The 16,727-nt window shown below is 42.0% G+C and overlaps 1 protein-coding gene across 1 annotated transcript in view; it reads left to right on the top strand.

Annotated features, from left to right (window-relative positions):
* The window catches only part of KCNH1 (potassium voltage-gated channel subfamily H member 1), a 331,289-nt gene extending 316,563 nt beyond the window's left edge, over nucleotides 1-14,726 (top strand). Inside the window, exon 11 of the mRNA XM_069768558.1 lies at nucleotides 13,797-14,726. Coding sequence (XP_069624659.1) covers nucleotides 13,797-14,648 — 852 coding nt within the window. The 3' untranslated portion in view covers nucleotides 14,649-14,726. The remainder of the gene's footprint in view (nucleotides 1-13,796) is intronic.
* The last annotated feature ends 2,001 nt before the right edge of the window (nucleotides 14,727-16,727 follow it).

Raw genomic sequence — 16,727 nt, forward strand, 5'->3', positions numbered from 1 at the left:
GGCAGCGCTGATCCTCCTTTACTCCCTGTGCTTGCAGTAACAGAATAACTTATGATTTGCCAGGAATGTTTGGAAGCTCTACCAGTAAAGATGAGAAAATCACTTCGCAGGACCCTGGTCCAGCTGCCACATCAGTAAAACCTTGGCCCCTTGATCCCTGGCCCCTCTTTTGATATTTCAGCCAACGTTCCGTGTGAAACAGCTACAATGGTGACATGCCAAGCTGGCAAATCCATAGAGGAATCGGGGATGCAAGCAGGTAGGAGGAAGTTTTCAGGGCTCGGGTCCGGCTGCCAAGGAATATTGATATGGTCGCCTGACCAAGGTCTTGTTCATCTCTACCTACTGGTCACAACATACATACACTCCCTGACAAAAGTTATGTCGCTTATCCATGTTTTGTAAATAAAAGCTTATAACCCGACGTTAAATTCATCTATTGGTTGTATAAATTATTCTTTTGAAAGCTGACACCCTCCGAAACGTGGTTTAGGTTAAGAAAATAAATTGGCATCAATGCAGAAATATTGATCAGTTAATGGGCACAGAATGGTCAGACTTTGGCAAGACAAACGTTTTGTCGTCTGGTCATATAATGCACCCAATCCTAGTTTACATCCTCACCTGTGCTCAGTAAATGATCAGTTAATTGATGTGTGTGTGTGTATAAAAAGAAACCCAGCACCCCAGACCTTCACATGAACTTCAACTTGAGCTCTGACAACATGCCAAAAATCCACCCTGCGACCAAAGCCTGGATTATCAAGAGGCTGAAGACAAGATCCACTGCCGAGGTGGCTGGCACCTTTAATGTGTCTCAGCGTCAAGGACAAATAATTAAAAAAAGATTTGATGAGACTGGAGATGTGTTTGACAAGCCCAGTTCCGGCAGACCCCGCAAGACAACTGCTCAGGAGGAACGTTTGTTGGTTACAAAATCCAAAGCAATCCCCTCTTCTACTGCAGCAGAGCTCCAACAGGCCTGGTCACCTCAAGTCTCTGTGTCAACTAGAACAGTTTGTAGGATTCTGTCTCGAAATGGCCTCCATGGTCTTATCAGTGCCAAGAAGCCAGCACTAAACAAAAGGCAAATAAAAAAAACGTGTGGCATTTGCAAAGTCCCACAGTCTGCTAAACAGATGGACGCTGGAAAAGTGGCAGAAGGTGGATTTCTCTGATGAATCTTCAGTAGAATTATACCACAGCTGCCGAAAATACTGCAGGAGACCTACTGGAGCCCGTATGGATGCAAAATACACCCAGAAAACAGTTTCATTTGGTGATGGAAAGATCATGCTCTGGGGTTACATTCAGTATGGGGGGTGTGCAAAACATTTGCAAGGTGGAAGGCAATAGCAATAGCCTAAAATATCAAGAAGTATTAGCTACCTCTTATATTCCAAATCATAAAAGGGGTCAAATTCTGCAGCAGGATGGTGCTCCATATCATACATCCATCTCTACAACAAAGTTCCTCCAGGCAAAAAAGATCAAGGTGCTCAAGGACTGGCCAGCCCAGTCACCAGACATGAACATGATTGAGCATGTTTGGGGTAGGATGAAAGAGGAAGCTTGGAAGACAAAACCAAAGAATCTAGATGAACTCTGGGAGGCATGTAAGACTGCATTCTTTGCTATTCCTGATGACTTTTTTATTATTATTATTATTATACATTTTTATAGCGCCATTTATTCCATGGCGCTTTACATGTGAATACGGGGCAAATATAGACAAATACATTAAACATGAGCAGATAACAAGGCACACGAGTACATAAGGAGGGAGGACCCTGCCCGCGAGGGCTCACAGTCTGCAGGGGGTGGGTGAGGATACACTAGGAGAGGGGGGAGAGAGGGGACTTCATTTATAAATTGTATGAACCATTGTTGAACCGCATGGATGCAGTCCTTCAAGCTCATGGAAGTCACACAAAATATTGAATATGACTCTAATAGCACCACAACTTCATTCACTAATGTTATGCAACATATATTTGCATTTTAAGTTAATTATTTGTTTGAATATCACATTACTTTCCATGGGAGACAAAACTTTTGTCTTGACAAAATCTGACCATTCTGTGTCCTTTAACTGATCAATATTTCTGCATTGATGACAATTTATTTTCTTAACCTAAACCACATTTCGGAGGGTTTCAGCTTTCAAAAGAATAATTTATACAACCAATGGATGAATTTAATGTCCGGTTATAAGCTTTTATTTACATAACATGGATAAGCGACATAACTTCTGTCAGGGAGTGTAGAAGATAGCTTACTTCATAGCAAAGATTAAAATGAGCCCCCATTATAGTGTGGTGCTGAATTTTGTCATCTAAGACAGAAGAAACTTGAGCTTGCTTTCCCTACCCCCTTTCTATGACCCTTGGACCAACTTCTCAAAGTCCTGCACATGTTTCCACCACCAATTGGTAAAAGTAATAGAATAACCTAACCTGACCGCTCTCTCTTTAAGGACCCTATAGCAGCTTCTATGATATGTACACCCAGCATAAGTCAGTGCACCCAAGAATTTTTGGTCTCATTGTCTTCACCTATTCGCAGATCAGTGATTGACTTCTATATGCAACTCATGAGAAACACCTGTTAAACATCGCAGGGGCGGACACAGACAGCTTGGGGCCCCTGTGCAGGAAATGTGTCTGGGCCCCCCTCCTTTTAAGGCGACAAACCTATAATATATATATATATATATATATATATATATATATATATATATATATATATATATGTATATATATATATATGTATATATATATATATATCCCCACACACACATACATGTATATATATTACATAGTCTCTTTTATTATGTATATTGCCCTCCCTTATTATACAGTGCCCTCTCTTTTTATGTACTGCACCGTCCCTTACATATTGGATTATATAGAGCCCTGTTTTTTATTACATACCGTCCTGTCTTGTTAGCTGTATAATGCAATGATGGCTGATGGAGCATGGGAAAGCTTTTCTAAAGGAGGGGCTAATGGACTGGTCGCCATCACCCCCATCATTGCACTCTCTGTCAACCCAATCATTGCCTTCTGCCCCATCACCCCCATAATTGCCCTCGCCATCAACCCTATCATTGCCTTCTGCCCCATCACCCCCATCATTGCCCTCTCCGCCAACACATCACCACTTCCGCATTTATCACCGCTACTGGTTTTGACTTACGGAAACAGGAACACATGGGCTACTTGCACAGTGAACAAGTCTGTAAGAACATGTTCACACACCACCAAGAAACCTGAAGACACAAAAGAGAATGGTAAAACCAAAAACACTCAGTTTGAAAAAATGTTTGCAGTAATCCGCAAGTGCTAGTAAAAGATGTAAATAACAGGGTATTTGGTTGATACGTTTTTTGCAAAAAATGTATACTAAGCTGCTCTACCAATCTTCACGGTATACCCTTATCAGAGCAGTCCTAACTAATGTATGCAATCCCTATCTGATGTATTTAAAAACCTGATCATCTGTATATTACCTGTGTGAACAGGGTTCAGAGAGGAAAAATCCATGTGTGCATACAGGGCAGAACAGCTTATGTGCAGCTAGCCCAAGAGGAGTGGTGGAACTCCCCAGTCTTGTAGACACAAGAGAACAATCATGGAAACAGGAACACATGGGCTACTTGCACAGTGAACAAGTCTGTAAGAACATGTTCACACACCACCAAGAAACCTGAAGACACAAAAGAGAATGGTAAAACCAAAAACACTCAGTTTGAAAAAATGTTTGCAGTAATCCGCAAGTGCTAGTAAAAGATGTAAATAACAGGGTATTTGGTTGATACGTTTTTTGCAAAAAATGTATACTAAGCTGCTCTACCAATCTTCACGGTATACCCTTATCAGAGCAGTCCTAACTAATGTATGCAATCCCTATCTGATGTATTTAAAAACCTGATCATCTGTATATTACCTGTGTGAACAGGGTTCAGAGAGGAAAAATCCATGTGTGCATACAGGGCAGAACAGCTTATGTGCAGCTAGCCCAAGAGGAGTGGTGGAACTCCCCAGTCTTGTAGACACAAGAGAACAATCATGGAAACAGGAACACATGGGCTACTTGCACAGTGAACAAGTCTGTAAGAACATGTTCACACACCACCAAGAAACCTGAAGACACAAAAGAGAATGGTAAAACCAAAAACACTCAGTTTGAAAAAATGTTTGCAGTAATCCGCAAGTGCTAGTAAAAGATGTAAATAACAGGGTATTTGGTTGATACGTTTTTTGCAAAAAATGTATACTAAGCTGCTCTACCAATCTTCACGGTATACCCTTATCAGAGCAGTCCTAACTAATGTATGCAATCCCTATCTGATGTATTTAAAAACCTGATCATCTGTATATTACCTGTGTGAACAGGGTTCAGAGAGGAAAAATCCATGTGTGCATACAGGGCAGAACAGCTTATGTGCAGCTAGCCCAAGAGGAGTGGTGGAACTCCCCAGTCTTGTAGACACAAGAGAACAATCATGGAAACAGGAACACATGGGCTACTTGCACAGTGAACAAGTCTGTAAGAACATGTTCACACACCACCAAGAAACCTGAAGACACAAAAGAGAATGGTAAAACCAAAAACACTCAGTTTGAAAAAATGTTTGCAGTAATCCGCAAGTGCTAGTAAAAGATGTAAATAACAGGGTATTTGGTTGATACGTTTTTTGCAAAAAATGTATACTAAGCTGCTCTACCAATCTTCACGGTATACCCTTATCAGAGCAGTCCTAACTAATGTATGCAATCCCTATCTGATGTATTTAAAAACCTGATCATCTGTATATTACCTGTGTGAACAGGGTTCAGAGAGGAAAAATCCATGTGTGCATACAGGGCAGAACAGCTTATGTGCAGCTAGCCCAAGAGGAGTGGTGGAACTCCCCAGTCTTGTAGACACAAGAGAACAATCATGGAAACAGGAACACATGGGCTACTTGCACAGTGAACAAGTCTGTAAGAACATGTTCACACACCACCAAGAAACCTGAAGACACAAAAGAGAATGGTAAAACCAAAAACACTCAGTTTGAAAAAATGTTTGCAGTAATCCGCAAGTGCTAGTAAAAGATGTAAATAACAGGGTATTTGGTTGATACGTTTTTTGCAAAAAATGTATACTAAGCTGCTCTACCAATCTTCACGGTATACCCTTATCAGAGCAGTCCTAACTAATGTATGCAATCCCTATCTGATGTATTTAAAAACCTGATCATCTGTATATTACCTGTGTGAACAGGGTTCAGAGAGGAAAAATCCATGTGTGCATACAGGGCAGAACAGCTTATGTGCAGCTAGCCCAAGAGGAGTGGTGGAACTCCCCAGTCTTGTAGACACAAGAGAACAATCATGGAAACAGGAACACATGGGCTACTTGCACAGTGAACAAGTCTGTAAGAACATGTTCACACACCACCAAGAAACCTGAAGACACAAAAGAGAATGGTAAAACCAAAAACACTCAGTTTGAAAAAATGTTTGCAGTAATCCGCAAGTGCTAGTAAAAGATGTAAATAACAGGGTATTTGGTTGATACGTTTTTTGCAAAAAATGTATACTAAGCTGCTCTACCAATCTTCACGGTATACCCTTATCAGAGCATATACATATTGGATTATATAGAGCCCTGTTTTTTATTACATACCGTCCTGTCTTGTTAGCTGTATAATGCAATGATGGCTGATGGAGCATGGGAAAGCTTTTCTAAAGGAGGGGCTAATGGACTGGTCGCCATCACCCCCATCATTGCACTCTCTGTCAACCCAATCATTGCCTTCTGCCCCATCACCCCCATAATTGCCCTCGCCATCAACCCTATCATTGCCTTCTGCCCCATCACCCCCATAATTGCCCTCGCCATCACCCCCATCATTGCCCTCTCCGCCAACACATCACCACTTCCGCATTTATCACCGCTACTGGTTTTGACTTACAAATACTAAGGTATAATACTGACCAAATACTGAACATATGAACGTGGTCTTAGGATAGGTGATTATTTGCTTTCACAGGAGAACAAATGTAAGTGCATCTTTTCTATTGTGTAATAGTCACAGGACAGGGAGGGGTAAAACTTCCAAGTATTTTGGCTGTATTGGAAATCAAGAATCTTCCCCTTACTGATATCAGAGAGAACAAGTGACCTCAATACACAACTCAGTCCCCTATACAAAGACAAATAATATCAAATAAAAGAAACAAATGCCACCACACTGTGACCAGACCACAAATTACCACTACTTAGTGACTGAATAATATCACATACAGGAGACAAATATCGCCACACCATGACTAAACCACATGTTACCACCATATACTGACCGAATATCATACAGGAGAAAAACATTGCCACACTGTGACCATATCACATTTAACCACCACAGAGTGACCGAATAATATCACATACTAGCCACAATATTGCTGAATATTGAAAAAAATCACAATCTCCTATGAAAGTCAGCTACAGGCTGGTTTTCACAGGAATTTGTCATTACAGGCACAGGCTGTCAACAGGCCTCTGGCCATCATGGCAACCCATCAGCCCCCACCATCATGTCACAAGAGTGCCAATGGGCGCATTGATCAACACTCTCCCCTGCCGACATGCTGTAAATGCTGCTGTCACAGATCCACAGTGGTGTTTAACAAGTGAACAGCGGCTGTTAGTGACAGATGATGGCTGAATATCATTGCCATCATTTGCCAGGAAAGATGCGGGATTAGCTTGCGAGCCTTCATGAAGGCAGGAAGACAACATATGATGTACGCAGTATGTCATATTTCGCTAAGGGCTTATACACTCTGGGGAGATTTTTCAAAACTAGTAGTAGGCAAAAATGATGTAGCTGCCTACAGTATATCAATGCATAAGTGTATAACTATATTGTACCTACAGTGGGGCAAAAAAGTATTTAGTCAGTCAGCAATAGTGCAAGTTCCACCACTTAAAAAGATGAGAGGCGTCTGTAGTTTACATCATAGGTAGACCTCAACTATGGGAGACAAACTGAGAAAAAAAAATCCAGAAAATCACATTGTCTGTTTTTTTAACATTTTATTTGCATATTATGGTGGAAAATAAGTATTTGGCCAGAAACAAAATTTCATCTCAATACTTTGTAATATATCCTTTGTTGGCAATGACAGAGGTCAAACGTTTTCTGTAAGTCTTCACAAGGTTGCCACACACTGTTGTTGGTATGTTGGCCCATTCCTCCATGCAGATCTCCTCTAGAGCAGTGATGTTTTTGGCTTTTCGCTTGGCAGCACAGACTTTCAACTCCCTCCAAAGGGTTTCTATAGGGTTGAGATCTGGAGACTGGCTAGGCCACTCCAGGACCTTGAAATGCTTCTTACGAAGACACTCCTTCGTTGCCCTGGCGGTGTGCTTTGGATCATTGTCATGTTGAAAGACCCAGCCAAGTTTCATCTTCAATGCCCTTGCTGATGGAAGGAGGTTTGCACTCAAAATCTCACGATACATGGCCCCATTCATTCTTTCATGTACCCGGATCAGTCGTCCTGGCCCCTTTGCAGAGAAACAGCCCCAAAGCATGATGTTTCCACCACCATGCTTTATAGTAGGTATGGTGTTTGATGGATGCAACTCGGTATTCTTTTTCCTCCAAACACGACAAGTTGTGTTTCTACCAAACAGTTCCAGTTTGGTTTCATCAGACCATAGGACATTCTCCCAAAACTCCTCTGGATCATCCAAATCCTCTCTAGCAAACTTCAGACGGGCCCGGACATGTACTGGCTTAAGCAGTGGGACACGTCTGGCACTGCAGGATCTGAGTCCATGGTGGCATAGTGTGTTACTTATGGTAGGCCTTGTTACATTGGTCCCAGCTCTCTGCAGTTCATTCACTCGGTCCCCCCGCGTGGTTCTGGGATTTTTGCTCACCGTTCTTGTGATCATTCTGACCCCACGGGGTGGGATTTTGCGTGGAGCCCCAGATCGAGGGAGATTATCAGTGGTCTTGTATGTCTTCCATTTTCTAATTATTGCTCCCACTGTTGATTTCTTCACTCCAAGCTGGTTGGCTATTGCAGATTCAGTCTTCCCAGCCTGGCGCAGGGCTACAATTTTGTTTCTGGTGTCCTTTGACAGCTCTTTTGTCTTCACCATAGTGGAGTTTAGAGTCAGACTGTTTGAGGGTGTGCACAGGTGTCTTTTTATACTGATAACAAGTTTAAACAGGTGCCATTACTACAGGTAATGAGTGGAGGAAAGAGGAGACTCTTAAAGAAGAAGTTACAGGTCTGTGAGAGCCAGAAATCTTGATTGTTTGTTTCTGACCAAATACTTATTTTCCACCATAATATGCAAATAAATTGTTAAAAAAACAGACAATGTGATTTTCTGGATTTTTTTTTCTCAGTTTGTCTCCCATAGTTGAGGTCTACCTATGATGTAAATTACAGACGCCTCTCATCTTTTTAAGTGGTGGAACTTGCACTATTGCTGACTGACTAAATACTTTTTTGCCCCACTGTATATATAATATACACCTATAGAATATGCCCATGTATAATAAACACCTGTGTCTACTGCATATGTGATATACTATAGATTTATGTATAAGGGTATGCCACGGTCAGGAATCAGCAGCACTTTGGACGCAGCATATGTCCGCTCGGTCCAAAGCGCTGCCGGCTTTTGTAGGCGCGGTGATTTCGCATGTGTTGATTGAACCGTGCGATTGAGTCACTGCATCCTATTCATTGGAAGGGAAATTTATCTTGCGGAGACTGAGCGTCTCCGCAAGATAAATAGATATGCTGCGGTCTAGAAAGACACGCCACATGTGCGTCTCCACAGGGAAGCCGTGGGCGCCGGTGCCCACATAGTGGACATGGGATTCCTTGAAATCTCATCCACTATGCTGTAACATCAGGACGCTGCGGTTTGGACACTGTGGATGTACACAGCGTCCAACCCGCCACGTTTACTAACTGTGGAAACATACCCTTATATGTGAGTAGAGAACCTAGAAGAAATAGCACTACAACGAACCAGTAAAATAGAATAATCTTTATTAAATGCAAACTGTAAATAGCATAAAAATAGTACAAAGGGAGTCACCCCCGGAAGAAGGCATCGCGCCGAAACGCGCGTAGGGGCTTGTCGGCAGTGTGTGTTTCCAGCAGGTAATATTACGATCTTTCTATGGGTTTCACTCCTCCTGTTCTGTTTACGGAGCACAGCGGTAATCTTGCAGGTTCAGTTTATACTTGGCACTTGCCTTTGTGTATTAATTTCTGGACACTTGCCATTATGATTAGCTCATACACAGCACTTATGTATGGGAGGTAGTGCATGCCTTTTATGTACTGTGGTTGACTGCCTGTTGGTTCTCACATTGCCTGCTTTAGGTGATCATTTGTCATTTCCTGGACTCCCTTTGTACTATTTTTATGCTATTTACAGTTTGCATTTAATAAAGATTATTCTATTTTACTGGTTCGTTGTAGTGCTATTTCTTCTAGGTTCTCTACTCACGTTTGGTTGCACTGAACCCTTTTGTATATCCGAGCACCCGTGGTACTTGACATTGTGGGTGCATTTATGGTCTGGGGTTCTTTTGGTTTTATACCCTTATATGTGTCTATGTATTGTACCTGTGAGTTTGATGCAACAGATACAGTATATGTGAATAAAGTCTTCACTGGGGGATGGGCTCAGGGGTCAGTCCCAGCCTGGATCTGTTACAGCAGTGATGACTGGAGTGTGGGTCCCATCAAAGAATAGACCCAGTGATTTAGTGACTGTGTTCCTGAGCTCTGAGCTCTCTGGTCGGTGCTGTCTGTGGATGAGAATCCTGCACTTACCAGACAACACAAAGCATCGGGGGTCACAGTCAGTAAATCACTGCTTCTAGTCTCTGACTGCAGCCCCTGCCTCCTCTCTTTACTCTGCTAAACAACCCATCACATTAGGACCATTCTTTACCTCCTGTTCAGGGGGTGATTGAGGTCCTGCACAGTTGCAGCTTCGTTCCAGCCATGAGTGTGCAGACGCCGTTCTGCAAAGGCTGGAAGTGTGTGCAGGGAGAAGGTGCCAGACAGGACGAGCCAGGAGGAGCAGCCGTGAAGAAGACAGGAGATGTCTCGCCTCTGCGCACGGTATCCTATCATGAAGCTGCACGCTGGCAGCTTCCTGTCTCGGACAGCCGCAGCGCCGAATGATGATGTCATGCAGGAAGCTGCCAGGAAGCATCCATTCCCTGCAGCTCCACTCCGCTGCTATTTTCTCTTGAAGGCAGCGGCGCTGCAGGGATTGCTCCCTGCCCGCCGCACAAGAGGGCAATCAGGCCAGGATAACCTGTCCTGATTGCCCTCATTATTAGCCGCCCTGCAGGGGCCCCCAGGAGCCTCCGGGCCCCGATGCAGTCGAACCGGTTGAACCGGCGGTATGTCCGCCCATGAAACATCGCCCTAAGGTTTTATGCTCTAAATGAGAATTATTAACTTTATTCACATCAATTCAGTCGAGAGGTCTGGCCTCCACCTATCATTCGTATGCTAATTGGTCGAGTATGATCATTTTCATCACAACTGTCCTGACTGATCTTCCTACAGTCACTTCTTCTCAGAGTATGTGATATCTAAAGCATATTCCCTTTGTTTTAATTATAAAAGAATGAACCATGTGTTAAACTAACCTTACTCATAAATGTTGACTGAGCCACCATATTTCACCTGACACCATGATAAAACATGCTAGAACTATGGAGAGGGGAAGAAGACGGGTTCTGTGTCCCATAGGAGTAGAAAAAAAAATCATGTCTAAATCAGGAGGTCTCCATACACATAACTTGTAGTTGTCTAATGTTTAGGACATTCTTGTTTTTTTTTAAATTGGGGGCCAACTACGCATCCAGAAATAGTCTGCTACATTCAAATCAATGTGCATAGCTTCTGTGGAGCAGAAAGTAATAATTTGCATGTCTTTACCCATTTTTCCAAGATGAAGATTTAAGGCGTTCTTCAGGCTTGACCTCTGTTGACTTCATGTTGATGGCTTCTCTTTCACATATACAGCAGGAAAGCTGCTAATGTATACATAACGTAAAGCCACCAGTAGGGTCCTAAAAGTAAATAGATTGGTATATGTTTTTACTGGATACGTTTGTATAGAATAGCGCAGTGAGTCACTCCATTTCATACTTTTTTTTTTGCGGTAGTTACATACAATATACCAAAGTAATCGGGTTTATGGAGTTTTATAGATAGACTCAGCGTTTCTGGTGTCCTAACTGAGACCATATATGTGAACGCTGCTTTACATACATTTTGTCTCTCCTAAAAATAGTGTCACTCCTGTCCCCAGGGGCTCCAAACTGCTTGCAATAAAGGGTGTTTTAGTTTCTTTTTGCTACCTACATTGTAAACATGAAACCTAGTTGTGGACCATCGGTAGAACGTTTGCGGTGGCAGGTTAGGCAAATGCAAGAGCACAGTTGGGAAAGGCTTTGGTTAGCCAGAAGTCACTTTTCCTGGCTCCCTGGATGAAAAATATGTCAATGGGTCTTCTCCTTTTGGAGCAGTCTTGCAATGGACAGCACTCTTGCGCACATTTTTAGGATGCCAAAATGAAAAAAAGCCATCTATAATTTATATCTTGTTATTGGCCAATTGAGCCTAAGGGTTGATAACTGTAATATTTCTCAAGGACATTACTAATGGAAATATCTTGCTACATGATCAGTATTTTTCTCACATACTGAATTTCCAAGTGTGAGAACCTCCCAAAACATTTATGTACCTATATGTGAATGATATTAGTTTTAACTTTTCTAAGCTTTGAACTTTAAATTTACTGCACCTTTAAAAGTTCCACATTCTAAAGAAGCTACAGTATAATGCGGTGCTGCCTGAACTGGCTCCTAATGGAGAAGCTCATTAATTGTAGTCATGAAAGTCCATTCTCTTGTTCTCTTGGGTAATAAAGTCTTCTGTACAAACAGGTAATAAACAGGAGCACTCGTCCCTGTGGGCTCTAAGTTCACATCCTGAATATGATTGGTAAAGGATGGCCTTTGTAACTCAGTTTTCTAAAAAAAATATTAAAAAAATTCTGATTTACAGTATTTTACAGAAGGAAGAAGAGAATGGATATAATCCTGTATTACTCATTTGTGGCAGTAACTTATGGATTTATGGTGAGATATTGAATAAAAGATGTATTCTGGGCTACATAGCCTTATTAGGCTAGGTTCACATTGCGTTAGTGCAGTCCGTTTAGCGCATACGCTAACGGACTGCGTTAACGCAATTGCCGAAAAGGGATCGCGTTATGCTAGCGGGAACGGACCCAAAAATGCTGCAGACAGCGTTCGAGGGTCCGTCACAAAATAACGGCACATCACTGAGGCTAGTTTCACATTGCGTTAGTGGGTGTCCGCTGACAGAATCCGTTTCATAGCGGCACTAACGCTATGTAACGCACCCATTGACCGCAATTATGTAGCGCATCGCTAATGCATGCCATTATTGGCATGCGTTAGTGATGTGCTGTTATTTTGTGACAGACCCTAGAACGCTGTCTGCAGCATTTTTGGGTCCAATCCCGCTAGCGCAGATAGAGCATCTGCGCTAGCGCGATCGCATAACGCGATCCCTTTTCAGCAATTGCGTTAACGCAGTCTGTTAGCGTATGCGCTAAACGGACTGCACTAACGCAATGTGAACCTAGCCTTAGTGATGCGCTACATAATTGCGGTCAATGGGTGCGCTAACGGATCCGTTACATAGCGTTAGTGCCGCTATGAAACGGATTCCATCAGCGGACACCCACTAACGCAATGCGAACCTAGCATAAGTTATTTCCTGACCCTGGATAGGTGACAGCGGTTAGATGGGTGTTGATTCCTCTGATTGTTAAAACCCCTGGTAAGAGTGTGGTCAGAAAGAGTTCAATAATGCTGCTGGTTGCACTTGCGCCCTGGAGTTCTATTTAATGTCTACCACATTATTGGAGAAAGTCAAAGTTCTGCATTCTCCCATCTTTGTATCTTCAATGCCATAAGTGTAGAGAGGCAGGGCATGTGTGTGACCAGCAGTTCCATTAAAGAAGAACCAAAGGAGACTGTCAAGACACTCAACTCCCCCTCTCTGGAAATCTGTGGATGTTCCAGTGGTGGGACCCACACTGGTTTTAGCAATTAGCATGTGAACAAGTGATATTTTTTGTAGACCAGAATAATATTATTGTAGATACCCTTTAAATGTGGTTTTTCCTGAAGAAGTTATATACTTCAAAACGCGTTGAAATAAACCACCACCTTCCTGTACCATACTGGGATATACGTCTCCATTCTGTCGGCAGTGGGGAATTTGTCCACCAACTTCCTTTACAGTCTGATGAACAATTATAGGAAGAGACCTGACTAGTCTGGCTCGGTCCCTGGAAAGCTTCTCCCTATCATGAACCAGTTGATTGACATGAATTTACAAAAGTAGAGACACCTTAGTCAACTAGAGTTGTGACTGGGGACCATGCTGGACTAGTCAAGTCTCTCGCTATAGACTCTGGCTCTGACACTGCAGTTTTTCAGAGGAAAACGTGCCTGGCTGCCATCGGACAACCATACTCTGAATCATACTGCCAATTGCACTGGCAGCATGAATCTAGTGACAGATTCCCTATGAGACCTAGAGTATAAGAAAGAACTTTCGAAATTTCCACTCTCAGAAGTTAAGATCTGTAATATATTGTAAGGCTCGCTGAAAGTGACCAGCATTATCTTTGTATTTCAGATAGTGTTCCGGAAAATTAGTGACGTGAAAAGGGAAGAAGAAGAGTGGATGAAAAGTAAGAATGAAGCCCCCCTGATCCTTCCACCGGATCATCCTGTTAGGCGATTGTTTCAAAGATTCCGTCAGCAGAAGGAGGCTCGTCTGGCAGCAGAACGAGGAGTGAGAGACCCCAATGATCGGGATCTGGAGAAAGGCAATATACTGGTGGAACATTCTGCTCAAAACACAATAAAAGCCAGCCTTGTCACAGTTACCGAAAGCCCGGCTACTCCAGTATCTTTCCAAGCAGCATCAACCTCTGGTGTGTCGGACAGAGCTAAGCTCCATGCCCCGGTATCTGAAACCACTGGAGGTAAAGTAGCTGGGGAGTTAGTGAAAAGGAAAGGGTGGGCAAGGTTTAGAGATGCGTGTGGGAAAGGAGAGGATTGGAACAAAGTATCTAAAGCGGAATCTATGGAAATATTACCTGACAGAACTAAACCGTCAGGCGAGGCCACGTTAAAGAAGACAGATTCCTGCGACAGCGGTATAACAAAAAGTGATCTACGATTAGACAGTGTTGGGGAAACTAAGAGCCCCCAGGATCGAAGTCCTGTGCAGGCCGAAGTTAAACATACTTTTTATCCAATTCCAGAGCAGACCCTCCAAGCTACAGTTTTAGAGGTGAAGCATGAGTTAAAGGAAGATATAAAAGCTCTGAACACAAAAATCACAAATATCGAAAAACAGCTTGCCGAAATACTAAGAATATTAGCTTCAAGAAGGTGCTCCCAATCACAGGAGGTCTTTGAAATATCTCGGCCCCAGTCTCCAGAATCAGAAAGAGAAAGAGATATATTTGGATCCAGCTAGAACAACCTGAGGACAATAATAGTATTACTGTAAAAGTGCCGAGCCTCCCCATGTTTCAAGCACTGCCTACGGCATGGTGTTCTACTCTACTAAGGGTATAGGATCTCCGTCCATCATGTCGTTGGGCAAACATGGACTGGACTGTGTCTCCAAGGTGGGCTCCGTCAACCATCTAAGTTTATGACCTGGTTTTCATTGATACTTTCTGTAACCAAAAGGTTAAGGATGAACTTACCGGATACTAGTTTTGCGTGAATTTTACACATATCATTTGAAGAGTTGAGACAGATAATGGTGGTTGTATTTCCTCAACCATTGAAAGAAAATTATGGATTACTAACTTTACAACTTAATGGGGAGAGAGGGGCTGACGCACCTTTATATCAGAATATTGGGAAGTGGTTTTAAGATATTTCTTCCCAAAAAAGCATGCCTTATGTAACTGATTTTCACCCTTGTCCAGTTGGAAGGACGGACAAGTCGGCTTGTATGACTGTATGAAACATCTTGCATTGCTGCGGCCTTTTATAAAAAGCTTGCAAATCCTCCCGCTGAATGTCACAATATATAGACAACACTGTACTTTCCTAGGTTCTGTCCTGAGACTTTTAATTATTTTACAAAGCTGTAAAAAAAAACAGGAAATTACAGTTTATATGGATAATGTATATTTTTCTAGATTTAATTCTCCTGTAGAAAGGAAAGTTTGAGAAGTTATGAAAGAACCTATAAGCGTTTTTGATTATGCAGTGCAATACCTCCTTGCACCAACAGATGTCGCTGTTTTTCTTTTTTGAATGTTATTTAAAACCCGGTATTAAAAATATGATGTACAGCAATAGTATACAGCGCCACCTGAGGATTGAGTAGGTACTGCAACAAAAGTAGATTGCAAAATGACGAGTCTTCCAATGTGCTACAATTGTCTGAGTATTTGATTTTATTGATTTTGATGACTTGAATGAATAGATTTATGAGTGAGCGAGAAAATAACTTTGGGATGGGTGACATTTTTCAAATGTTCTTAAAGGGACATTCTGAACTCTACATTGTTTTATGCTGGGTGTAGGGTGTGAAGGGATGAGCATTACTAAGAAATTGAAAGAGTATCCCTGCATCAAACTTCACCCGCTTAGATCCTTTTTTTAGGGACTACACAGTTTATAGTTTTGACTGAAATGTTCCTATAAAGGAAGTTTATCAGGACAAAATGACTGTTCAAACCAAGCACAGGGGATCGGTGCACCTTTAGTGTAACCAAATATCTCACTGCACCTATTTACTTTCCATATATTTCTCCACCCTTTTCTGGCTCCCATAAAGCCAGAGGTGTCAATTTTGGAAAAGGGGATGGAGATAGATGCAAGGTAAGTAGATGGGAAGGTGCACTAAATTGCTTGGCAATGCCAAGAGTGCACCGAGCCCCTCTGCTTGGCTTGGACAGTCATTTTGTGCTGATAGACTCCTTTTAACATCTCGATTTCAGCCATCTACAAGTCATAGTGTACTTTAATCTTTTTATTTAGATTCTATAGCTTTTATATGTGCAATATATTGTGACATTCAGGCTATATTTTTATTAATCATCTTCATTAACTTTTCTGGGGAAAAAAAGAAGCTTCTATTTTGATATCTTATGTTCCTAATTTAGCGCAGGAAACTAGGCCTCATTTATCAGTGCTGCCTAAAAGAACAAATTGGTCTTGTTGCCTCTAGCAACCAATCAGAACTTAGCTTTCATTTTTAACAGCTGGTCTTGTTGCCTCTAAGAACCAATCAGAACTTGGCTTTCATTTTTAAACTGGATTGTGATTGGTTGCAATGGGGAAAGAGGGCATTTTTCTTCCTGTGGGCAGTTTTGATGTATCGGCCTACCTTATGTTTAGTACATATCCAGATATGTCTATATTTGTCATATATAGTATATAGTAGAGATATATCAACCACAATATATGGTTGGTCATGTAATACAGAGCCCCACTGGTTGGTGATGATAAGCTACCATAAAATATATATATATATATATATATATATATATATATATATATATATATATATAGCAGGGTACCCCTCCCTGAG

The sequence above is a fragment of the Ranitomeya imitator genome, chromosome 5, assembly GCF_032444005.1.
Source record: "Ranitomeya imitator isolate aRanImi1 chromosome 5, aRanImi1.pri, whole genome shotgun sequence".
Lineage (NCBI taxonomy): Eukaryota > Metazoa > Chordata > Amphibia > Anura > Dendrobatidae > Ranitomeya > Ranitomeya imitator.